This window comes from Pan troglodytes, chromosome 4, assembly GCF_028858775.2.
Source record: "Pan troglodytes isolate AG18354 chromosome 4, NHGRI_mPanTro3-v2.0_pri, whole genome shotgun sequence".
Lineage (NCBI taxonomy): Eukaryota > Metazoa > Chordata > Mammalia > Primates > Hominidae > Pan > Pan troglodytes.
This window is the reverse complement of record NC_072402.2, coordinates 105,928,811-105,956,382: the sequence shown is the minus strand read 5'-3', so window position 1 is coordinate 105,956,382 and position 27,572 is coordinate 105,928,811. Positions and strand designations below refer to the sequence as shown.

The 27,572-nt window shown below is 37.9% G+C and overlaps 1 protein-coding gene across 5 annotated transcripts in view; it reads left to right on the top strand.

Annotated features, from left to right (window-relative positions):
* FBXL17 (F-box and leucine rich repeat protein 17) overlaps positions 1-27,572 on the top strand; it is a 525,181-nt gene that overhangs the window by 149,692 nt on the left and 347,917 nt on the right. For 4 of the 5 annotated variants that reach the window (XM_016953578.4, XM_016953580.4, XM_054685123.2 and 1 more), the window contains exon 5: positions 9,334-9,441. In XM_016953578.4, coding sequence (XP_016809067.2) covers positions 9,334-9,441 — 108 coding nt within the window. Of the gene's footprint in view, positions 1-9,333; positions 9,442-10,181; positions 10,268-27,572 lie in introns of all 5 variants that reach the window. The other variant, XM_016953581.4, reaches the window with a different exon arrangement.

Below are 27,572 nucleotides of genomic sequence, written 5' to 3'. Positions count from 1 at the left end.
CTCTTTGTCTCTATCACAGCATTGACTGACTGAAAGATCAAAATGTGCTTTGCAAGCTGATCTCATTCTTCCCTAATTTTCTGATGCTTCTTTCCAAATCCTGAGTCACATTTTCTCTGTGTACTAATTCTTACCTATTGCCTGGTTTTCCCATAGCCTGTGAGTATGTATGATTCTTCAAGGTGTTCCAGGCAGGAGCTTTAAAATTCCTGTATAGTGTATCGTCTTTTCAACAAATGGTGCTGGCAAAATTGGTATACATATGCAAAAGATGAACCTTTACCTTTATTTCACACCATAAACAAAGATGAACTCTGAGAACATCATAGACCTAAATGTCAGAGCTAAGAACACTATTAAGAAAATTAAAGATAAGGCACAGAGTGCAAAAAAACAATTGTGAAACAAATATCTGATAAGGGTGTTTATTCAGAATATATAAAGAACTCCTGCAACTTAGTAAGACAAATGACCCAATTTTAAAAATTGGTGAAAAATTAAACATACATTTGTGTGACTCACCAGTTCTACTCCTAGATATTTACTCAAGAGAAATGAAAATATATGTCCATATAATACTTATGTGTGATTGATCACAGCAGCATTATTTGTCAAAGCCCCAAATTGGAAACAGTTCAAATATTTATCAACTGGTGAATAGATACACAAGATGTAGTATATCCATACAGTGGAATTCTACTCATTAATAAAATGAATAAACTGTTGTGTTAGGGATCCCTAGAGGGACAGAACTAATAGTATATATAATACATATATATATATATGTGAGAGCTTATTCAGTATTAACTTACACAATCACAAGGTCCCACAATAGGTTGTCTGCAAGCTGAGGAGCAAGGAGAGCCAGTCCGAGTCTCCACACTGAAGAACTTGGAGTCCAGTGTTTGAGGGTAGGTAGCATCCAGCACGGGAGAAAGATGTATGCTGGGACGCTAGGCCTGTCTTGCCTCTTCACATTTTTCTGCCTGCTTTATATTCACTGGCCGCTGATTAGATGGTGCCCACCAGAGTAAGGGTGGGTCTGCCTTCCCCAGCCCACTGACTCAAATGTTAATCTCCTTTGGCAACACCCTCACAGACACACCCAGGATCAATACTTTGTATCCATCAATTCAATCAAGTTGACAGTATTAATCATCACAAGTCCACCCCTTGCCAACTTGAACCCTCCTGAGATCATACATAATATTCAAATAAAGACAATAATAAGGTCATAATTACACCTAACTTAATGCAACTATCCTTTGTACAACTGGAAACGCACCAATCCCCAACCCAAATACCATTACATAAAGTTAACAATACCTAAATGCTTATGTAAAGTCAATAAATCTTATGTCACATGATGAAGGAAAAGGAAATAAAATTAAGTTATTTTCTTAGCACAAGTGTATACATTCACAAACATGTTTTTAACAAAAGAAGGAGGAAATACTCATGACAGTTACAGTCCTTGTTTCTGTCGCTGGTCACGTGGTCGCAGCTGGTACTGATGACTACCTTCTGCTACCCATTCTGTATTCCTTTGCCTTCAGCAAGCACCTCAGCAGGTCATAGTTTTTTTCCTGGTACAGTGACCCAAACCTTCATCCCTGTGGAGTCTGGACCGTTTGTAGTCCTACCTAGATTGGGCTGTTGTAGTTTCCCATCGACCTTAATCGCAGGGCATGGTAATACTAAAAGAAGCCCTAATGGATCTCCTGTACTCCATGCATTCCTGTATCCTGTATGGATCTCCTGTGTTCCTATCTCCTTTATGGAGTAGTAGACTGATTTCATCTTGATAGTCCTGTCAGTCACCCCAGCCAACACTGTAACTCCCTTCTTAGTCTGTTGACTTAAAGGTAGGAGGAGCTCAAGATGAACAGGTGGCAATTTTAACTTCCTGTTTAACGGAATCATTATTGTGTCTCCTGGTGGCAGTGTTTCCTCTGGAACTAAGACCTCTAGGCCAGCAGAATGTAATGTTGTGGGAACAGGAAGCACACATTTTGCTAGTGGATCACTACGGGTAATGGTGAGTGGTGCCACTTCCACAACTCCTGATACATGGACTAACATGGATAAACCTCAAAAACATTACATTAGTGAAAGAAGCTAGAGACAAAAGACTACTTATGACACAATTCTATTTATGTGAAGTTTCTAGAAAAGGTAAAAGTATAGAGATAGGGAGCAGATCAGTAGTTGCCTGTGGGTGAGAGATGTGATTAACTGTATATGAGCATAGAATATAGAGGGAATTTTTTGGGTGGTGTGATGAAAGTGTTCAAAACTGGATTGTGGTGATGATTTTATAACTGTATAAACTTATTAAAACTTGATGAATTATACTCAAAATGGATGGATTTTATGGCATATAAGTTGTACCTCAATAAAGCTGTTTAAAAATTATGCATAGTGCTTGGACTATGGCATAGCCATTTAGTTTTTGCTTCATCTCACCCCAAGAAGATGACATAGTTCTTTATCACTTGAGCAGTATTTCTCAAACTTTAAGGTGTATAAGAATCACCCTAGGATTTTCCTAAAATGCTGATTAAGATTTAATAGGTCTGTGCCAGGGCCTACTATTTTGCTTTTTTTAAAAAAAAATTTCCATAAGTTATTGGGGTACAGGTGGTATTTGGTTACATTTGTAAGTTCGTTAATAGTGATTTGTGAGATTTTGGTGCACCCATCACCCGAGCAGTATACACTGCACCCTATTTGTAGTCTTTTATCCCTCGCCCCCCCCCACCCTTCCCCCAAAGTCCCCAAAGTCCATTCTATCATTCTTATGCCTTTAGATTTTGCTTTTTTTAAAAAAAATTTATTTCCATAGGTTTCTGGGGAACAGGTGGTATTTAGTTATATGAGTGAGTTCTTCAGTGACGATTTGTGAGATCGTGGTGCACCCATCACCCGAGCAGTATACACTGAACCCAATATGTAGTCTTTTATCCCTTACCCCCCTCCTGCCCTTTCCTCTGAGCCTCCAAAGTCCATTGTATCGTTCTTATGCCTTTGCATCCTCATAGCTTAGCTCCCACTTATGAGTGAGAACGTATGATGTTTGGTTTTCCATTCCTGAGTTACTTCACTTAGAATTATAGTCTCCAGTCCCATCCAGGTTGCTGTGAATGCCATTAATTCATTGCCTTTTATGGCTGAGAAATATTCTGTTGTGTATATATACCACAATGTCTTTATCCCCTCGTTGACTGATAGGCATTTGGGCTGGTTTCATATTTTTGCAGTTGTGAATTGTGTTGCCATAAACATGCGTGTGCAAGTATCTTTTTCATATAATGACTTCTTTTCCTCTGGGTAGATACCCAGTAGTAGGATTGCTGGATCAAATGGTAATTCTGCTTTTATTTCTTTAAGGAATCTCCACACTGTTTTCCATAGTGGTTTTACTAGTTTACATTCCTACCAGCAGTGTAGAAGTGTTCCCTTTTAACCACATCTACGCCAACATCTATTACTTTTTTATTTTTTTATTATGGTCATTCTTGCAGGACTAAGGTAGTATCGCATTGTGGTTTTGATTTACATTTCCCTGATCATTAGTGATGTTGAGCATTTTTTTCATGTATTCGTTGGCCATTTGAATATCTTCTTTTGAGAATTGTCTATTCATGACCTTAGCCCACTTTTTGATGGGATTGTTTGTTTTTTTCTTGTTGATTTGTTTGAGTTGCTTCTAGATTCTGGGTATTAGTCCTTTGTCAGATGCATAGATTTTGAAGATTTTCTCCCACTGTTTGGGTTGTCTGTTTATTCTGCTGACTCTTCCTTTTGCTGTGCAGAAGCTCTTTAGTTTAATTAAGCCCCACCTATTTATCTTTGTTTTTGTTGCATTTGCTTTTGGGTTCTTGGTCATGAAGTCTTTGCCTAAGCCAGTGTCTAGAAGGGTTTTTCCGATGTTATCTTCTAGAATTTTTATAGTTTCAGGTCCTTGATCCATCTTGATTCGATTTTTGTATAAGGTGAGAGATGAGGATCCAGTTTCATTCTCCTACAAGTGGCTTGCCAATTATCCCAGCACCATTTGTTGAATAGGGTGTCCTTTTCTCACTTTATGTTTTTGTTGGCTTTGTCTAAGATCAGTTGGCTGTAAGTATTTGAGTTTATTTCTGGGTTCTCTATTCTGTTCCATTGGTCTATATGCGTATTTTTATACCAGTACCATGCTGTTTTGGTGACTGTGGCCTTACAGTATAGTTTGAACTTGTAATGTGATGCCCCCAGATTTGTTTTTTGTTTTTGTTTTTTGCTTAGTCTTGCTTTGGCTATGCGTGCTCTTTTTTTGGTTGCATATGAATTTTAGGATTGTTTTTTCTAGTTTTGTGAAGAATGATGGTGGTATTTTAATGGGAATTAAATGGAAGCACATCCCATGCTCATAGATGAGTAGAATTAATTTTGTGAAAATGACCATACTGCTAAAAGCGATCTACAGATTTTGCATTTTTAACAAGCTCCAAAGTGATGTCAGTGCTGCTGGCATGAGAACTACACTTTGAATGGAAGGCATTAGAATTTGTTCATTAGAATCTCCTGCGGAGCTTTTAAAATAAAATTGATGCAGAGCTGTACCCAATAAATTAAATTAGAAATCTTCTTTGGTGATTCTTGTGTGCAACTTGGTTAAGAGCCTTAACAAAATGGCATTCTTTCTACCATAGGGAGTCAGTAACAAACTTTCACCTATGTCTCCCTTACAGCCATCCCATAGTTTAGATTATAACTGAAAACCCCCAAATTATGATCAGGAGCTCTTGTGATAACCAGGAGAAGAAACTATAATGCTTTAAATACACTCTTGTTGAATATTCTCTTACGCATTTCAACCCTTTAGTCCTGGCTAAGAATCGGAATACAGAAGAAAGGGGAACCTGGAGTGATTATGATAATAGCTAAAATCTATTGAACAATTACAATGTGCCTTGCATTGTTCAAAATATTTTACATGCATTATCTTATTTTACCCTCACATTTTACCCTGTGGGGTAGGTACTGTAATTTTCTCCATATTATAGAATGAACAAAGCGTATAGAGAGGAGAAATGACTTGTTGAAAATCACACAGCTAGTAAGTGGTCCAGTTGGGATTTGAAGCTAGACAGTGAGACTCCAGGGTCCCAGAGAAGCTAGAAGTGAGACTCCAGGGTCCCAGTACCTGCATCCTGTAGTCTATAGTCTGTTTCTTCCAGACCTTCTGCCACAAATCCCTAACTGATCTTCTATCCTTGGGGAGTGGAGCTGGATGCCACCCAAATCTTCAAGGCCCTTTTATTAGTCTCCTAAAACATACCCAAGCCTACTAAGAGTGTTTCTGTATCCTCATGACACAATCTTGTCTTGCTTTCCAGGGCTCTGTTGATGTTAGAGGCTCCTCTGAGCTATCTTATTCTGATTGCTTGAGCTGAAAGAGAAAGACCCAAGAAGCACATTTTCAAACCCCACTTTTTCTCTCTGAATGCTCTGGCCTCTTGGACCTGAGTTTTCTTGTGTCCTTAATCCTCATCTGAGTTCTTCTCCTCTCCTCGAAGATGGATATAGGAAAAACTTAATCTTAGACTGAAATTGAGCAGGGTGTTTAACCAACTGACCATGTACTTAACCTCTGTTACCCCTTTTTGTTTTTAATAGTGATTGAGTTTCATTGAAGCTTCCAGCAATTTTAGTGCCTTAAAAATTCTTTGTTAACATAATGCCTTTAGAATGCTAAGTGTCAGGAAAGCCTATTTTAAATTTATCAATGGCACCCTTAGTCTTAATATGCTTAAGCATACTTTACTTTTGAGGGGAGAATTAATCTTTCATCACATGTACCATAGATGCTGTTGGTTTCATTATTTTAGGAAAATGTTCTTATGATTGTTTTAGCATTAATGCTACTCACATACTTCTTTTTTCCAATATCTGTTCAGCATAGATAAGGAAGATACAAAAAGAGTCACCCATGCTAAAGCTAATGCCAAAGAGATGTAAGTTGCTATTGTTTGAAAAACTAACAAAGATGTTAAATTTGTCGATCTCATCTTGACTGTGAAGAAAGTGAATCTGAAATTAAGCATATGATAGAGAATATTTGGACTTTCTTTTATAAGCTACATCTTTGGGAAACATGAAGAAAATTTAAGCACAATTACAAGAAGATAATTTTGTAAATGGAAATTTTTTTGGAGGTGCGGGAGACAAAAAAGGAATTTTGTTCTGCCATTCATTTAAAGCAGGGCTGCTTAGAAATGCAAAACACTGTCAGTGTAACTTCTTTGAAGCACTGGGGGCCTCAAGTTTTCACATTCTTAAGAGTCACTTGGGGGCTTGTTGAAAATACAGTTCCTTGGGCCCCACTCCTTTCAGCTCTGAGTTTTTAATATAATAAAACTTGGGATTGTAATACTCAAGGTATTAGTCATGGTTCTCCACAGAAACAGAACCATTAGGATATTGTCTGTACGTCTGTCTGTATATCTTTCTAGAGATTGTTGTAAGGAATTGGCTTACATGATTATGGAGACTGAGAAGTTCCAAGATCTCCATTTGTCAATCTAGAGTCCCAGGAGAGCCAGTGGTATAGTCTCAGTCCAAGTCTGAAGGCCTGAGAAGTACAAAAACTAATGGTGTAAATTCTAGTCCAAGTTTAAAGACCTGAGAACTGGGAGAGCCAATGGTGAAAGTTCCAGTGCAAGTCTGAATCAAAGGCAGAAGAAGACTGATCTCCTACTTGGAAGATAGTCAGGCAGAGAGAGCACCAATTCTCCCTTACACTGACTTTTTGTTCTATTCAGACCTTTGACAGACTAGATGAAGTTTCTCTCCATTGAAGAAGGCAATATGCTTCACTCAGTCTACTGATTGAGCTGTTAATATCATTCAGAAACTCTCTCACAGGAATACCCAGAATAATGTTTAACCAAATATTTGGGCACCCCATGGCATAGTCAAGTTGATATAGAAAATTAACCATGGTACAGATCAAAGTTGAGTCACTGGTGTAAAAATGTGCCTCCTCCCAGTTCTTTAAAAAAAGACTTCATAAGACACATGAACTATATCAGAAAATAAAGCCACTAGTACAATGACATTTAAAAAATCATATATTAAAATGATACAAATATATCCTTTGTCTAAAAATAAAATAAAGTAGAAGTAAAAGGTATGATGGAGTACATGGAAAGAAGGAAAAAAATTCATTTATTTATTTCAATATTTTCTACTAAGTGCCAGGGATTATTCTAGGTGCCGATGGGGAACTAAGTGGTTTTCTGGGTCATAGGACTTCTCAGTGCTAAGACTGAAACTGTCCGAGGCAAATCAGAATGGTTGGTTATTCTATGGGAGAGGGAGGGAAGAGTTATTTTGAGAGGGGAAGAGTGACAAACTAATATGTGAGTAAGTGTGTAATGTGATCAGTAGTGATAAGTGTTATGAAGAAAATCAAAGTGTGGTGAGACACAGAGAGGGACTAGGAGAGTTATTAAGGAGCCATGCAATTAGTTTTGATCACCTAAGGAATGAAGTAAGACGGAAAAGAGAAATGAGCTGAGGACTGAGATGAGGTAGACTCAACCAAGTGACCAAGAGCCAACAGTAAGGAAGGAGGAAAGCCATGATAGTTGATACAAGAAGCAAATGAATTGTTTCCAGAAGAATCATCAATTGTGTCAGATGCTGCTGAAATGCTGGGATAATTGAGATTGACCATTTAATTGATAGGATAGTGACAATGAATGAGAGGGACAAAACTTTGATTACTATGAGATCAAGAGAGAGTGGAAAATGTGTGTATTAGCTTGCTAGGGCTGTTAGAACCAAGTACCACAAACTGAGTGGCTTAAACAATAGAAATTTATGGTGTCACAGTTCTAGAGCCTGGAAGTCCAAGATCAAAGTGTTGGCAGGGCCATGTTTCTTCTAAAGTGCTAGGAAAGGATCTGTTCCAGGCCTCTTGCCTAACTTCTGGCACTCTTTTTGGCAATCTGGTGTGCCTTGGCTTGTGCAGCATAACTCCAGTCTTCACATGGCATTCTCCCTGTGTGTGCATCTCTGCTTCGCCAGTTATATTGAATTGGGAGCCCACTCCACTCCAGTACAACTTCATCCTAAATTAACTATTTACTTCATTATTGGAAATAGCTGCCCCATTTCCAAATAAGATCACATTCTGAGGTAGTGAGGGTTAAGATTTCAAAATATGAATCTTAAGGAGACATAATTCAACCCATAAAAATGTAGTATATCCATACAATGGAATATTTTTCAGCCTTGAAAAGTAAGGAAATTCCAACACATATTACAACATGGATGAACCTTGAAAACATTATGCTAAGTGAAAGAAGCCAGTCATAAATGGTCACAAACTGGTAGTTCTTTTTATATAAAGTGTTCAGAATAGGAAAATCTAGATTGCCAGGCTTGGAGGTAGTGGGAAATAGGGGAATGACTGTTAATGGGCATGGGGTCTTTGGGGGGTGGTGAACATGTTCTGGAATTAGATATCGGTAATGGTGCATAACCTTGAGAATATACTGAACTGTACTCTTTGAAAGGGTGAATTTTATGGTATGTGAATTAAATGTCAATAAAAAAATATATATTGGTTGGGTGTGATTGCTTACCCCTGTAATCCCAGCACTTTGGGAGGCCAAGGAGGCTGGATCACTTAAGGTCAGGAGTTTGAGACCAGCCTGGCCAACATGGTGAAACCCCGTCTCCACTAAAAATACAAAACAAAACACAACAACAACAACAACAAAACCCAAAAAAAACTAGTTGGGTGTGGTGATGCATGCCTGTAGTCCCAGCTACTTGGGAGGCTGAGGCAGGAGAATCAGTTGAACCTGGGAGGCGGAGGTTGCAGTGAGTCGAGATTGTGCCACTGCACTCCATCCTGGGCAACACAGTGAGTCTCTGTCAAAACAAAACAAAACAAAACAAAAAACCCGAAAACAAACCAACCATATATGTGTGTGTTTGTGTGTGTGTGTATGTGTGTGTGTGTATATACATATACATATACATATACATATACATATACACACAGAGGGAGGGGAGAAGGTAAAGAATTGGAGGTAGCCAGTGTCAACATCTCTGAAGAAGTATAAAAACATGGGGTGATAAGAAGTGGATGTAGGGTCAAGAGACGACTTTTAAAAATACAGGAATATTATAGCATGTTTGTATGCTGATTCAAATGATCTAACAGGGCAGGAAATAGTAATGATGCAAGGTGGGGCTGAGAGAATTTTCAGGAGCCAAATCCTTGAGTTCACTGGACTATTACCTTGAATAACTTCATCCATGTCTTTTCCCTAGGTGACAGATCAGTCAGTGAAAGCATTTGCTGAACACTGTCCTGAGCTTCAATATGTAGGCTTCATGGGTTGTTCAGTCACTTCTAAAGGAGTCATTCACCTAACCAAGGTAGGTACTATGGCTGCTTTTCCTTGGTATTTTTGAGTATCATACAGGTGATGAGCCCTAAATTGTTTAATTTACTTGAATAAGGGACAGTCAGACCATTATAGAAGCCTACTAATGTTTGATAAAAGTTAAAATGAGTTGAAGAAAGCAATACCAAACTTATCCTTTCTGAAATGGAATACTCATTTAAACAAGAAGCTTTTTGCTTTTTCATTGCTAATGGCTATGAAATATATATCAAAGAAATATATATGAAAAGAATCATTTAAATGTTAATATATTGTGCTTAGAAGATATTTTGATTGAATTTTAAGTGCTCATATATCACTAGATCCTATGAGTATTTGGCTTTAAAAAGTGAATATGGTCAGTGCATATTATCAAGCTGAATATGTAAGATGAAAAGAGAGGTGAATATATGACAAAAATTTACATTGTGGCTCAGAGAGTTCAATAATATAACAATTATATGAAATTTCATATTTTTAGAAATGATCAAACTGCCAGTTCTTTAGTAATCTCTCACTGATTTGTCATCTCTACTGCGATGTGTCATCTCTACTGCTTTCCAGAGCTTTAAAATAATTAAAAGCCAATTCTTACATTTGTGTAATGGAAAAACTGGCTACTATAAAATTTACCTATGTGTTATCTGAAATTTGTTACTGTATAAATTTCAGTTCTATCCTATAGTACTTAGGAAAATGAATGTGATTCTTGCCTTTTCCGACTTATTATAGCTGAGCAACCTTTTCCTTCAACCTTCCTTCATTTCACAACTATTAGAAAGTTGCTGTATTGGCAACACAATGATGAAAAAAACCAGGTAAGATCCCAGGTCTCTTTCAGTTTGATGTCTTCAGATCTCTTTGAGCTTACAGTTTAATGGGAAATAATGTCTTTCTTTACTCCCTAGGAAAAGAGCAAATGTTTATGAGTTACCTAGGACTATGGTAGGTTCACACAGTGAATAGGACCCTGGGCGCCATTATAACCTCAGATTGGATTATTGGGTCTATCACTTAGCTAAGTGGGAAAATTATTTTTTAGGGTATTAAATAAGGTAATATTTATAAGGTACTTGATTCAGAATAGAGACCACAGTAAATGCTAAGTAAATTTTAGCTATTAATATTAAAACAGATGCGGGCCAGGCGCAATGGATCACTCCTGTAATCCTAGCACTTTGGGAGGCCGAGGCAGGTGAATGACTTGAGGCCAGGAGTCTGAGATCAGCCTGGCCAACGTGGTGAAACTCCATCTCTACTAAAAGACAAAAATTAGCTGGGCGTGGTGGTGTGGTGGCTGTAATCCCAGCTACTTGGGAGGCTGAGATGGGAGAATTGCTTAAACCCGGGAGGCGGAGGTTGCAGTGAGCCAAGATTGCGCCACTGCACTCCAGCCTGGGCGACAGATGAGACTCCGTCTCAAAAAAAAAAAAGATGCCATAGTATCTAAATTGCTAGAAAATTAGTACAAAGTTTGATTTTAAGAAATCAAATCACTATTCTAGTATAGTGTATCTGAAAGAGAGCCTGTGGTTGTACTATGTCTTAAAGGACTGATTAGCTTTAATTTTATTGTGAGGATCAGAGCCTAAAGCTAGAGGAGAGGATAGGCCTGTTATTCTCAATTATTGCTATATCAGAACATCTTAGTGTAACCAAGACCATATGTAACTATAATTTTTAATTCATTTCCTATAACCTTGGCCTGAACATCTTCGTAGATGAATGTTTTTCTAGTCACATCTAATGCTGTTTATGGTGTAGAGTAAAAATACCTTTGGTTGAACAGATTGTGCACAACAAGTGTTGTGATGGCCATATGTGGGCTTTTTATGATTACTTGAAATTGTACTCATTAAAGACAAAACAAGACTTATTAGATCAGTAAGTGCTTCCCTCAGCATTTTGAGATGGCCAAAAATTATGGTACACTGGTACTTAAAAGATCACAATTATTCTCTGTGATAAAACACAGCTACAGCAAATGTCTGCATTGGAAAGCTCAATTTGCTGAAATGGTTCTTCTGAAGATTTTAGGCAAGGATTGCTGGTTTGGTCTATCAACAATCAGAATCTATTGGACTTGTATTACAGTTAGTCCTCAAAGTTTTGAGGAACATCTTTGTTCTTCAACAGAGCCTTTTCTTTGATGAGAAAACTGGTGTGTACAACTAAGCAATGAATGTTGCTTAGTTTTTTGGATTCAAGCAAAGACAAAAGAGGACTTTTATACATGCATCGGTTCTGCAAAGCTATTTTAGCTATTTTAATTGGTTTATCTCTTGAAAACCAAGGGTAGACTCAGTTTTTAATAAAATTAATGCTTTTTATTTTATGATATTTGCATTCTGGCAGTGTTTTCATACTGGTTACTAAGACATTCACAAAAATGTTTGTAATCATATAAACACCCCTTAAAAAGTTGTGTTTTCCTTATCATCATAGTACATAGTAAATAATCAAGAGGATGTGAGATATAGAGTGTTAAGAGTTATCAGCCTAAATATGTTTTTACATGCTTTAGAAAATCTCTTTAACACATGATGTCACTAAATCCCTGGCTTTCTAAGTTTGCTAAGAGAGAGGCAAAGAGCATAAAATTTCTGCACCTTAGTTTCCTGTCTTTGAAATTATGTGCCTGTATTAGATGATCTGTCTTCAGATCTGCAATTTCTTGCACCCTGAAGAATCTATGAATTTAGGAATTATTGGCCTAGAAGGGACTGTTAGGGGCTCTCATGGAAACTAAGAAATATCAAGTCTAATTTAGTAGGTTAGAAGGGAAAATTGGGGATTTGTGACATCTTGATTTTTAAATCAAGGGCAAGAAAACAGAGGATTGGGAATAGATGGAAGGACATTGATATCCTCTTGTGGTCCCTTTGATTTAATTTTATTTTGATTTTCTCAGGCTTGACTGGATTCCCGTTTACTTTGTAATATTTACTGATGACACGCCATTATTACTTAGATTCTGCTAATCTCAAGCAATATTGGGATAAGAAGCCTTTCTAAGCTGCTATGACTGTGTAAATGAGAGTCCAGAATAACCAGACTGAATGCACACAGGTTGATAAGATAAAGTCATATTTATGGGACTGTTTGGAAACTTAGAGGTCTATATTTAGGAAGCAAAGATAAGAATTTTTGAGGTCTACATTTAACAGTTAAGAGTATTAGTGACTTGTATGTGGGAGAATTGGGTCTACTCTAACACAAGTGTGTTCTTTTCATTGTAGTGTACCTGTGATATAAATATAAAATCTGTATATCTTGCTCTCTCTCCCACTTTTAAAAACAAGTTCAGCAAATGCAAATATATAGTTACCTTCAGTGTTTAGACTGTGGGACCTGCATGTCATTTGCCACTAAAGAGACTAGAAGGAACATGTCGAAGGACCCAAAAGCCAACGTGAAATGGCTCCTACTGACTTAGGCTGGGATATTTTGAGCATTGAAAAGGAAGATTCTGCAATGAATTAAAAGAAATAAAATATATAAAAATGGGTTTATAATGATATAAGCAAAACGAAACTGGACTTCTTCCAGCTTAGGTGGCGTAACAGGGGCCAAATTTACTCTTTCCTGAAACAACTTTAAAAAAACAGAGAAAATATAGGAAACAATGGTTTTTAAGACACTGGATATCAGGCAACCAAGGACAATGATCCCTATGATACGGGAAACAAGCAGGAGGAGCTCTGTGATTGTCTCAGTTTAGTGCATTGAAAGAGTTTCCAGACTGCAGCACAGGTTGGGGGGTAACTCAGGTAACACACAGCAGACTGTCTGAGTTGACAAAACAGAACAGAATGGCCAGGGAGACCAAAACAGCCAGATTTCAGAGGACTGAATACTGGAGTGGAGAGAACTGCATAGAAGAATCCCAGGGATTTGTGGATGACCCTCCTTATGCATTCAATCCTAAATAACCCATGAGTAAAGACAAAATCAAAAGAGAAATTAGAAAGAATCTTGAAATGAATGAAAATGAAAACACAATGTATCAGATTTAGTGTGATGCTACTAAAGTACTACTTAGATAAAAATAATGAAACAAATACCAATATGAGAAAAAAGAAAGATTTCGAATCATGACTTCAACTTCCATTTTATGAAATTTGAGAAAGAAGAGCAAATTAAATCCAAAGTAAGCAAAAAAAAAAAAAAAAAAAAAAGGAAATAGTAAAGATCAAAGAGGAAATCAATGAAATGGAAAGCAAAAAGAAGAGAGGAAATTAATGAAACCAGAAGCTAGTGATTTGATAAGATAGATAAAACTGATAAATCTCTAGTCACACTGAAAAAAAAAAAACTTGCCAGTGTTATAGCTCAGAGGGTTGACAAAACTACAGATACTACAGGCATTAAAAGGATAACAAGGTTATATTATGAACATCTTTTTTTTTAATTTTAATTTTTGAGATAGAGTTTCAATCTTGTTGCCCAGGCTGGAGTGTAATGGGATCTTGGCTCACTGCAACCTCCACCTCTAGGGTTCAAGCAAATCTTCTGCCTCAGCCTCCCAAATATCTGGGACTACAGGCGCCCACCACCACGCCCGGCTAATTTTTTGTATTTTTAATAGAGACAGGGTTTCACCATGTTAGCCAGGCTGGTTTCGAACTCCTGACCTCAGGTGATCCACCCATGTCAGCCTCTCAAAGTGCTGAGATTACAGGCGTGAGCAACCACATCCAGCCAGTGGACATCTTTAGGCCTATCAATTCAACAATTTAGATGAAATGGAAAATTTATTTGAAAAACACTAACTACCAAAGCTCACTTAAGAAGAAATAGATAACTTGAATACCCCTGTATTTCTTAAAGAAATTGCTTCTGTAGTTAAAAATTTTCCAATACTCCCATCCCAGATGACTTCACTGTTGAATTTTGCCAAATATTTAAGAAAGAAATAATACCAATTCAACACAAGTCTTCTAGAAAAGAGACTATTATTACCCACATTTTAAAAACTTGATAAAGACACTCTAAGTGAAGAAAATTGAACATCACTATCTTTCATGAATATAGGTTCAAAAATTGTAAACAAAAGTTTGGAAAATCATGTCTAACAGTATTTTAAAAGGATATTTATGTCATGACCTAATGAGAGTTTATCCCAGAAAAGCAAAGTTGATTAGGCACTCAAAATAAATCAAAGCTAGGAAATCAATACACAAAAATCCATTGTATCTGTATAGCAAAGGAAACAACAGAGTGAAAAGACAACCTATGGAATGGAAGAAAGTATTTCCAAACCGTATATCTGATAAGGAGTTACTATCCAAAATATATAAGGAACTCGACTCAATAGTAAGAAAACAAATAACCTGACTGAAAACTGGGCAAGGTACCCAAATAGACATTTTTCAAAAAGAGACATACATGTGGCCAGCAAGTATATGAAAAAAAATGCTCAGTGTCACTAATCATCAGAGAAATGCAAATTAAAACCACAATGAGATATCACCTTACACTTGTTAGAATGGCTGTTATTAAAAAGGGGAAAGATAACAAGTTTTGGTGAGGATGTAGGAAAAGGGGAGCTCTTGAACATTCTTGGTAGAAATGTAAATTAGTATAGCCATTGTAGAACACAGTATGGAAGTGACTCAAAAAAATTAAAAATAAAACTGCCATATGAGCCAGCAATAGTACTGCTGGGTATGTATCCAAAGGATGTAAAATCAGTATGTTGAAGAGATGTCTGCACTCTTACTTTCATTGCAGCACTATTCATAGGAGCCAAAGTTGATATGGAATGTCCATTAAAGGATATATGGATAAAGAAAATGTAGGCCAGGCACGGTGGCTCACACCTGTAATCTCAGCACTTTGGGAGGCCGAGGCGAGCGGATCACGAGGTCAGGAGTTTGAGACCATCCTGGCTAACATGGTGAAACCCCATCTCTACTAAAAAAATATAAAAAAATTAGATGGGCGTGGTAGCAGGCACCTATAGTCCCAGCTACTCTGGAGGCTGAGGCAGGAGAATGGCGTGAACCCGGGAGGTGGAGCTTGCAGTGGCCACTGCACTCCAGCCTAGGTGACAGAGTGAGACTCTGTCTCAAAAAAAAAAAAAAAAGAAAAGAAAATAGAAAATATGGTATATACACACAATGGAATACTATTCAGCCTTAAAAACAAGGAAATTTCTGTCATTTGCAACAACATGGATGAACCTGGAGGGAGATTATGTTAAGTAAAATAAGCCAGGCACAGAAAGACAAATACTGCATGATCTTCTTACATGTGGAATCTAACGAAGTCAGACTCATAGAATCAGATTAGCATGGTGGTTACCAGATGCTGAAGGGAGGAAAAGGATTGAGGAGGTGCTGGTTGAAGAATACAAAATTTCATTTAGGGAGCAAGAGTAAGCTCAAGAGATCTATAGTACATCATAGACTATAGACTGTAGACTGTAGTACATATAGTACATATTTACTATAGTAAGTAACTATATTGTATACTTGAAAATTGCTGAGAGAATAAATTTTAAGTGGTCGACCACAAATAATATAATATTGAAACAATGTTGAAATGGAAAGCAAAAAGAAGAGAGGAAATTAATGAAACCAAAAGCTAGCGATTTGATAAGATAGATAAAATTGATAAATCTCTAGTCACACTGATCAAAAAAAAAGTTGCCAGTGTTACAGCTCAGAGGGTTGAGAAAACTACAGATACTATAGGTATTAAAAGGATGACAAGCGTATATATTGTTTCAATATAATATCGAAACAAACTTTTGTTGTCTGAGATAATGCTGGGAGTTCTTGTCCTACCTCCAAGACTATTAAGGAGCATGGTCAAAGGTGAGGTTAGAGCGAAAGTTTAATAAGCAAAAGAAGAAAGCTCTCTGCCAGCAGAGAGGGGGTCTGGAATGGGAGTATCCACTGTGGGGCTGGGGTCCAGGGTTTTTATGGACTGGGAAGGGGAAGGAATGTGCTTAGTCTGCAGGCTGTCTTGGCGAATGCGTGACTCAGCTTGGCCTGGGAACAATCGGGCTGAGGTGATGATTCATAGAGGCCAGACTTACAGTCCAAATAAAGGAAAGTAGAGTGCCCACTGGAACCCACCGGAGCCCACTGTGCCCATGCCCACAAAAGGAGAAGAAACTTTTTCTGGGATCCCACTGACTATACAAAGGACAAAGGCATTTCTGTGCCTGGCCTTGTTCCCTTATCTGAGTTAGCTGGAGGTTTGTGCAAGTTTTTATCCAAATGGGCTGGAGGTTTTTCTATCTGCGCAGCCGTGGGCATGTCTCTAGGTACAACACCCCGTGCTAGTTCCCTTGTTGGTACCTGCCGCTTGAATTTTTTCTCAGGCTGCTTTTTATGTTATGTGGGGATGAGGCACTGACCCACAGGCGGGGGCCTCTCTGGGACCCTTCCCTTGTTATCTACCTAAGGCAAGCTAACTAACTCCTTTCAGTATATGAGGTAAGGCATATATTAATTATCTTGATCTGGCCACTCCACAATGTATACTTATATCAAAACATCATGCTGTACACCATAAATATATACAAATTTTGTCAGTTAAAAAAATTAAAAAGACTTTGAAAAGAAGCATTAAAAAGTTATAATTTTATATGCTGGCAATGAATAATCTGCAAATGAAATAAAAAACCTTTCATTTACATTATTATCAAAAATAATAAAACATTTATAAGTACATTTAACCAAGGATCACTGAAACCCACAAACATTACCGAAAGGAATTAAAGAAGACCTACATAATGAAAAGGCATCCACTATTCATCTTAAAATACTTAATATTGTTAAGATGGCAGTATTACTCAAAGCACTTTATAGAGTCAATGGAATCTCTGTAAAAATCTCAGCAGCTTTTTTTAATGGAAAATCTGATATTGAAATTATTATTGAACTGCAGGACAACTCAAGAGCCGTAACTATCTCAAAAAAAGAAAAACAGTGTTGGAGGACTCATATGTCCCAACTTTAAAACTTACTACAGAGCTATAAGAACCAAAACAGTATGGTACTGATGTAAGGATAGACACGTAAGTCAATGGAAAAGGATTGAGCGTCCAGAAATAAACTCACACATCTATGTCCTATTAATATTTGAAAGGGTGCTAAAACCATTCAATGAGAAAAGAAGAGTCTCTTAAGCACATGGTGCAAGGATATCTGGATATCCGTATCCAAAAGAGTGAAACTAGACCTCTACCTCAGACCATATATAAAAATTAACTATAACATGGTTCAAAGACCTAAATGTAGGAGTTAAAACTATGAAACATGTAGAAGAAAATGTGGGAGAAATCTTCATGACCTTGAATTCAGTAATGGATTCTTAGATATGACACCAAAAGCATGAGCAACAGAAGAAGAAAAAGGTAAATTGTACTTTATCACAATTAAAAATTCAAAGGATACTCTCAAGAAATTGAAGAGGCAATCGACAGAATAAGAAAAAATATTTGCAAATCACATATCTGGTAAGTGTCTTGAATATATAAATAACTCATATCTTAGCAACAAAAAGACAGCCTAATTTTTTTAAATGTGCAAAAGACTTGAATAGATATTTCTCCAGAGAAGATATACTTGGCTGCCAAGCACATGAAAAGCTGCTCAACATTATTAGTTATGCAAATGACTGGGAAATGCAAATTGGAAACCCCAGTGAGGTACAGCTTCGCACCTACTAGGATGGTTGTAATAAAAAATGTGGACAACAGCAAGTGTTGACAAAGAAGTGGAGAAATTAGAACCCTTGTACATTAATGGTGGGGATATAAAATTATGCAGTTGCTATGGAAAACAGTTTGGCAGTTCCTCACAAGTTTAAATACAGAATTATCATATGATCCAGAAATTTCAGTCCTAAGTATAGAATCAAAATAATTAAAAACAGGATTCAAAGAGAAACTTGTACATGAATGCCCATAGCAGCAATATACACAACAGCTAAAATGTGGAAACAATGTAAATGCCTATCATCTCATGTATGTATAAGCAGAATGTGGTATATTCATACAGAGGAATATTATTCAGCCATGAAAAAGAATGATGTTCTGAAATATGCTATAATATGGCTGTAACATGGCCTTGGAAGCATTATGATAAAGAGGATAGCTACAAAGGCTATTTTTCTATATGATTTGTTTATATGAAATGTCCAGAATATGCCCATGTATACTGGGTTTCTTTTCAGTCTAATGAAAATGTTCTGAAATTAGATATTGGTGATGGTTGCACAAGTCACTCAATGTACTAAAAACCATTGAACTGTACAATTTATGAGGATGACTTTTGTAGGAAATAAATTTTATATCAATAAAAAAGTTCTAGAAGAACAGATAGGAGAAAACTTTTGTGATCTTGGGTTAGACAAAGATTTCTAAAATAGGATACCAAAAGCCTGATCAAAATTAATAAATCGGGCCAGGTGCGGTGGCTCGTGCCTGTAATCCCAGCACTTTGGGAGGTCGAGGTGGGCAGATCACGAGGTCAGGAGTTTGAGACCAGCATGGCGAATATGGTGAAATGCTGTCTCTACTAAAAATATTAAAAAAAATTAGCTGGGTGCAGTGGCATGTGCCTCTTGTCCCAGTTACTCGGGAGGCTGAGGCAGGAGAATCTCTTGAACCCGGGAGGTGGAGGTTGCAGTGAGCCAAGATTGAGCCACTGCATTCTGGCCTGGGCGACAGAGTGAGACTCTGTCTCAAAAAAAAAAAAAGTCAATTAATAAATTTACTAATTAATAAATTACACTTTATGAAAATTAAAATATTCTACTCTTTGACATATACAGTAGTTCCCCCTTATCCTCATGGGATATATTCCACAACCCCCAGTGGATGTCTTAAACCATGGATAGTACCAAGCCTTTTGTATGCTATGATTTTTCTTACCCATTCATACCTATGATAAAGTTTAATTCATCAACTAGGCACAATATGAGATTAATAACAATAACTAATAATAAAATAGAACAATTATAACAATATGCTGTTATAAAAGTGATGTGAGTGTGGTCTCCCCACCCCTTCAAAATATCTTCTGGAACTGTACCTTGGGTAACTGGTACCACTCGTGGAAAGTGAAACTGCAGATAGGGGAGAGGGACTCCTGTACTGTTAAGGAGACAAGCCCCAGATTGGGAAAAATAATTGAAAACTGTATATCTGATAAACTATGTCTAGAATATATTAAGAACTGTCAAAACTAAGTAAGAAAATAAGCACATGAAAAGATGTTCAGTAGCATTAGGGATTAGGGACATGCAAATTAAAACTATATTAAAATACCACCACACACGTATTAGATTGGCTAATGTTAAAAACACTTGCCATAGATTGCAGGCAAGATGGCTGAATAGGAACAGCTCTGGTCTGCAGCTCCCAGCGAAAATGATGGAGAAAGCAGGTGATTTCTGCATTTCCAACTGAGTCTCATTGGGACTGGTTGGACAGTGGCTGCAGCCCATGGAGGGCAAGCTGAAGCAGGGTGGGGCATTGCCTCACCCAGGAAGCGCAAGGGATTGGGGAATTTTCTCCCCTACCCAGCGGAAGCCATGAGGGTCTGAGCCTGAGGAACTCCAGCACAGATACTGCGCTTGTCCCATGGTCTTTGCAATCTTCAAAACAGGAGATTCCCTGCGGTGCCTATGCCACCAGGGCTCTGGGATTCAAGCACAAAACTGGGCGGCCATTTGGGCAGACACCGAACTAACTGCAGGAGTTCTTTTTTTCCATGCCTCAGTGGGGCCTGGAACACCAGCAAGACAGAACCATTCACTCCCCTGGAAAGGAGTGCTGAAGCCAGGGAGCCAAGTGGTCTGGCTTGGTGGGTCCCACCCCCATGGAGCCCAGCAAACTAAGATCCCCTGACTTGAAATTCTCACTGTCAGCACAGCAGCAGCCTGCTGTGGCTCGAGCTCGGTAGGGGGAGGGTCACCTGCCATTGCTGAGGCTTGAGTAGGCGGTTTTAAGCTCACAGTGTAAACAAAGCCACTGAGAAGTTCAAACTGGATGGAGCCCAGTGCAGCTCAGCATGGCTGCTGCAGCTAGACTGCCTCTCTAGATTCCTCTTCTCTGGTCAGGGCATCTCTGAAAAAAAAGACAACAGCTCCTGTCAGGGACATATAGATAAAACCCCTATCTTCCTGGGACAGAGCACCTGGAGAAAGGAGCAATTGTGGGTGAAGATTCAGCAGACTTAAATGTTCCTGCCTGACAGCTCTGAAAAGAGCAGTGTACCTCCCAGCACAGCATTCAACCTCTGCTAAGGATCAGACTGCATCTTCAACTGGGTCCCTGACTCCTGTGTATCCTGACTGGGAGACACCTCCCACTAGGGGCTGACAGACATCTCACACAGGAGAGCTCTGGCTGGCATCTGGCAGGTGCCCCTCTGGGACAAAGCTTCCTGAGGAAAGATCAGGCGGCAATCTTTGCTGTTCTGCAGCCTCTGCTGGTGATATCCAGGCAAACAGGGTCAGGAGTGGACCACCAGCAGACTCCAGCAGACAGCAGCAGAGGGGCCTGACTGTCAGAAGGAAAACTAAGAAACAGAAAGGAATAGCATGTCGACTCAAAGACCCCATTCAGACGTCATGAAAATCAATGAGCAAAGGTAGATAAATCCACAAAGATGGGGAGAAACCAGCACAAAAAGGCTGAAAATTCCAAAAACCAGAAAGCCTCTTCTCCTCCAAAGGATCACAACTCCTCGCCAGCAAGAGAACAAAACCGGATGGAGAATGAGTTTGACGAATTGACAGAAGTAGGCTTCAGAAGGTTGGTAATAACAAACTCTTCCGAGCTAAAGGAGCAGGTTCTAACTTAATGCAAGGAAGCTAAGAACCTTGAAAAAAGGTTAGACGAATCGCTAACTGGAATAGAATAACCAGTGTAGAGAAGAATGTAAATGACCTGCTGGAGCCGAAAAACACAGTATGAGAACTTCATGAAGCATACGCAAGTTTCAATAGCTGAACTGATCAAGCGGAAGAAAGGATATCATTGATTGAAGATCAACTTAATGAAAGAAAGAGAGAAGACAAGATTAGAGAAAAGAATAAAAAGGAACGAACAAAGGAACAAGAAATATGGGACTGTGTGAAAAGACCAAATCTATGTTTGATTGATGTACCTGAAGGTGACGGGGAGAATGAAACCAAGTTGGAAAACACTCTTCAGGATATTATCCAGGAGAACTTCCCCAACCTAGCAAGACAGACCAACATGCAAATTCAGGAAATACAGAGAACACCACAAAGATACTCCTCGAGAAGAGCAAACCCAAGACACATAATCATCAGATTCACCAAGGTTGAAATGAAGGAAAAAATGTTAAGGGCAGCCAGAGAGAAAGGTTGGGTTACCCACAAAGGGAAGCCCATCAGACTTAACAGGGGATCTTTCTGCAGAAATCCTGCAAGCCAGAAGAGAGTAGGGGCCAATATTCAACATTCTTAAAGAAAAGAATTTTCAACCCAGAATTTCATATCCAGCCAAACTAACCTTCATAAGCAAAGGAGAAATAAAGTCCTTTACAGACAAGCAAATGATGAGAGATTTTGTCACCACCAGGCCTGCCTTACAAGAGCTCCTGAAAGAAACACTAAACATGGAAAGGAGAAACCAGTACCAGCCACTGCAGAAACATACCAAATTGTAAAGAACATCGATACTATGAAGAAACTCCATCAACTAATGAGCAAAAGAACCAGCTAGCATCATAATGACAGGATCGAATTCACACATAACAATATTAACCTTAAATTTAAACTGGCTAAATGCCCCAATTAAAAGAGAGAGACTGGCAAATTGGATAAAGAGTCAAGACCCATCAGTGTGCTGTATTCAGGAGACCCATCTCACGTGCAAAGACACATATAGGCTCAAAATAAAGGGAAGGGATGGAGGAATATTTACCAAGCAAATGGAAAACAAAAACAAAAACAAAAAAGCAGGAGTTGCAATAGTAATCTCTGATAAAACAGACTTTAAACCAACAAAGATCAAAAGAGACAAAGAAGGACATTGCATAATGGTAAAGGGACCAATGGAGCAAGAAGAGCTAACTATCCTAAATATATATGCACCCAATACAGGAGCACCTAGATTCATAAAGCAAGTCTTAGAGACCTACAAGGAGACTTAGACTCCCACACAATAATAGTGGGAGACTTTAACACCCCACTGTCAATATTAGACAGATCAATGAGACAGAAAATTTGCAAGGATACTCAGGACTTGAACTCAGCTCTGGACCAAGAGGACCTAATAGACATCTACAGAACTCTCCACCCCAAATCAGCAGAATATACATTCTTCTCAGCACCTCATTGCACCTATTCTAAAATTGACCATGTAATTGGAAGTAAAACACTCCTCAGCAAATGCAAAAGAACAGAAATCATAACAAAGAGTCTCTCACACCACAGTGCAATCAAATTAGAACTCAGGATTAAGAGACTCACTCAAAACCGCACAACTACATGGAAACTGAACAACCTGCTTCTGAATGACTACTGGGTAAATAACAAAATGAAGGGAGAAATAAAGATGTTCTTTGAAACCAATGAGAATGAAGACACAACATACCAGAATCTCTAGGACACATTTAAAGCAGTGTGTAGAGGGAAGTTTATAGCACTAAATACCCACAAGAGAAAGCAGGAAAGATCTAAAATTGACACCCTAACATCAAAATTAGTAGAACTAGAGAAGCATCAGCAAACAAATTCAAAGTCTAGTAGAAGACAAGAAATAACCAAGATCAGAGCAGAACTATAGGAGATAGAGACAAGAAAAAACCTTCAAAAAATCAATGAATCAAGTAGCTGGTTTTTTGAAAAGATCAACGAAATAGGTGGACCACAAGCCAGAATAATAAAGAAAAAAGAGAGAAGGATCAAATAGATGCAATAAAAAATGATATAGGGAATATCAACACCGATCCCACAGAAATACAAACTACCATCAGAGAATACTATAAACACCTCTATGCAAATAAACTAGAAAATCTGGAAGAAATGGATACATTCCTGGACACATACACCCTCCCAAGTCTAAATGAGGAAGAAATTGAATTCCTGAATAAACCAGTAACAAGTTCTGAAATTGAGGCAGTAATTAATAGTCTGCCAACCAAAAAAAAGTCTGGGACAAGATGGATTCACAGCAGCATTCTACCAGAAGTACAAAGAGGAGCTGGTACCATTTCCTCTGAAACTATTCCAAACAATAGAAAAAGAGGGAATCCTCCTTAACTCATTTTATGTGGCCAGCATCATCCTGTTACCAAAACCTGGTAGTGACACAATAAAAAAAGAAAATTTTAGGCCAGTATCCCTGATTAACATTGATGCGAAAATCCTCAATAAAATACTGGCAAACCGAATTCAACAGCACATCAAAAAGCTTATCCACTATGATCAAGTCGGCTTCACTCGTTGGATGCAAGCCTGGTTCAACATAAGAAAATCAATAAATGTAATTCGTCACATAAACAGAACCAAGGACAAAAAACACATGATTATCTCAATAGATGCAGAAAAGGCCTTCGACAAAATTCAACACCACTTCATGTTAAAAACTTTCAAAAAACTAGGTATCGATGGAACATATCTCAAAATAATAAGAGTTATTTATGACAAACCCACAGTGAGTATCATACTGAATGGGCAAAAAGTGGAAGCATTCCCTTTGAAAACCGGCACCAGACAAGGATGCCCTCTCTCACCACTCCTGTTCAACATAGTATTGAAAGTTCTGGCCAGGACAGTCAGGCAAGAGAAAGAAATAAAGAGTATTCAGATAGGAAGAGAGGAAGTCAAATTGTCTCTTTTTGAAGATGACATGATTATGTATTTAGAAAACCCCATCATCTCAGCCCAAAATCTCCTTAAGCTGATAAGCAAGTTCAGCAAAGTCTCAGGATACAAAATCAATGTGCAAAAATCACAAGCATTCCTATACACCAATAACAGACTAACAGAGAGCCAAATAATGAGTGAACTCCCATTCGCAATTGCTACAAAGATAATAAAATACCTAGGAATACAACTTACAAGGGATGTGAAGGACCTCTTCAAGGAGAACTACAAACCACTGCTCAAGAAAATAACAGAGGACACAAACAAATGGAAAAGCATTCCATGCTCATGGATAGGAAGAATCAATATCATGAAAATGGCCATACTGCCCAAAGTAATTTATAGATTCAAAGCTATCCCCTTGAAGCTACCACTGACTTTCTTCACATAACTGGAAAAAACTACTTTAAAATTTATATGGAACCAAAAAAGAGCCCATATAGCCATGACAGTCCTGAGCAAGAAGAACAAAGCTGGAGGCATCATGCTACCTGACTGCAAACTATACTATAAGGGTACAGTAACCAAAACAGCATGGTACTGGTACCAAAACAGATACATAGACCAGTGGAACAGAACAGAGACCTAAGAAATAACACCACGTATCTACAACCATCTGATCTTCGACAAACCTGACAAAAACAAGCAATGAGGAAAAGACTCCCTATTTAAGAAATGGTGTTATGAGAACTAGCTAGCCATATGCAGAAAACTGAAACTGGACCCTTTGCTTACACCTTATACAAAAATCAACTCAAGATGGGTGAAAGACTTAAACGTAAGACCTAGGTCCATAAAAATCCTAGAGGAAAACCTGGGCAATACCATTCAGGGCATAGGCATGGGCAAAGACTTCATCTCTAAAACACCAAAAGCAATGGCAACAAAAGCCAAAATAGACAAATGGGATTTAATTAAACTAAAGAGCTTCTGCACAGCGAAAGAAATTATCATCAGAATGAATAAGCCCTACAGAATGGGAGATTTTTGCAATCTATCCATCTGACAAAGGGTTAATATCCAGAATCTACAAAGAACTTAAACAAATTTACAAGAAAAGAACAACTCCATCAAAAAGTGGGCAAATAATATGAGCAGACACTTCTCAAAGGAGACATTTATGCAGTCAACAGACATATGAAAAAAATGCTCATCATCACTGGTCATTAGAGAAGTGTAAATCAAAACCACAATGAGATACCACCTCACACCAGATCATTAAAGGCAATCATTAAAAAGTCAGGAAACAACAGATGCTAGAGAGGATGTGGAGAAATAGGGACACTTACAACACTCGGTAGGAGTATTGTTCAACTATTGTGGAAGACTGTGGTGATTCCTTAAGGATCTAGAACTAGAAATACCATTTGACCCAGCAATCCCATTACTGGGTATATACCCAAAGGATTATAAATCATTCTACTATAAAGACACATGCACACGTATGTTTATTGCAGCACTATTCACAATAGCAAAGACTTGGAACCAACCCAAATGTCCATCAATAATATACTGGATAAAGAAAATGTGGCACATATACACCATGGAGTACTATGCAGCCATAAAAAAGATGAGTTCATGTCCTTTGCAGGGTCATGGAGGAAGCTGCAAACCATCATTCTCAGCAAACTATGACAAGAAAACCAATCACTGCATGTTCTCACTCGTAAGTGGGAGTTGAACAATGAGAACACATGGACATAGGGAGGGGAACATCACACTCCGGGGCCTGTTGGGGGCTGGGGTGCTAGGGAAGGGATAACATTAGGAGAAATACCTAATGTAGGTGACGGGTTGATGGGTGCAGGAAACCACCATGGTATGTTTATACCTATGTAACAAAACTGCACGTTCTGCCATATGTACCCCAGAACTTAAAGTATAATAAAAAAAAAACACTTGCATATCAATTGTTGGTGAGAATTTAGAGAAACCAGAATCCTCTATTAATTCAACAGCTTAGATGAATGGAAATTTCATGCAAATTAAGGAGAGAGTCCCTTTTCCCTTATCTGCAGTTTCACTTTCCATGGGTGGTATCAGTTACCCAAAGTACAAAACAAGAAGATATTTTGAGGGGGTCGGGGAGACCACATTCACATCACTTTTATTACAGCATATTGTTATTGTTCTATTTTATTATTATTGTTATTAATCTCATGCCTAACTGATGAATTAAACTGTATCATAGGTATGTGGTCCAGTTACACATACTTGTGGTCCAATTTTACACATTGTGAGAATGTAAAATGGTCCAAAGTGTTTACTTTGGTAAACACTTTAGTAATTTCTAAAACTGTTAAATGTGTACCTGCTATATGATACAGTCATTTCACGACTCGGTATTTACTCAAGATCAATGAAAGCACAGGTACATGCAAAGACATGGATCCATATAGCAGCTTTATTAGAAACAGTCCCAAACTTAAAACCACCCAAATGTCTGTCAGTTGGTGTACGTATAAACAATCTGGTATATTTATACAATGGAATACCACACAGGGTGTTAAAGGAATGAATTACTGATACATACTATCACATGGATTAATCTCAAAATAATTTTGCTGAGTATAACAAGCCAGATAAAAAAAAGAGTTCTGTTTCATCTGTGAAATTCTAAGAAATGCAAATGATTGTCAAGTTACAAAGAGCCCACCAGTAAGGGAGGGGAGGGAGGAGAGAGGAACAAAAAGGAAGGAGTACAATGGAGCATGTGATGACTTTGGGGGATGACATATATTATGTTGGTTGTGGTAAATATTTCATGGTGCATATGTCAAAACTTACCAAATTATACATTTTAAATATGTATGTGCAGTCTTTGGTATGTCAGTTTTTCTTCAGTAAAGATGTTTTTAAAGAAAAGCTCATCGGTCATCTTTGGAACTTAATAAGGCAGCAGTTTTTTACTCTAAAAATGAGTAAACAAAATGAGAATCACATATTTATCCTTTTTTTCTTATAGGAATTACAAAAAAGTAACCACATAATTCATAAGGGAAAGTTCTTCTGAATAGGATTCTAGTGACAAATGAAAGAGGAATGATAGAATTAGAAAATTATAATTTTGCAGTTATCTTGAAATAATGGACCGAGGCAATGATCATCATCAATGAAAGCAAAAGCGATTATATGTGGATTGATATTCCCATGTAGGAATATCATAATGGAGGGAAGAAGTTGATAGCATTTAACTCACTGATCAGTCTTAGCATGAAGAAAAGTGAGACAGCAGACCTTAAGTACTCTTGAGGTGAT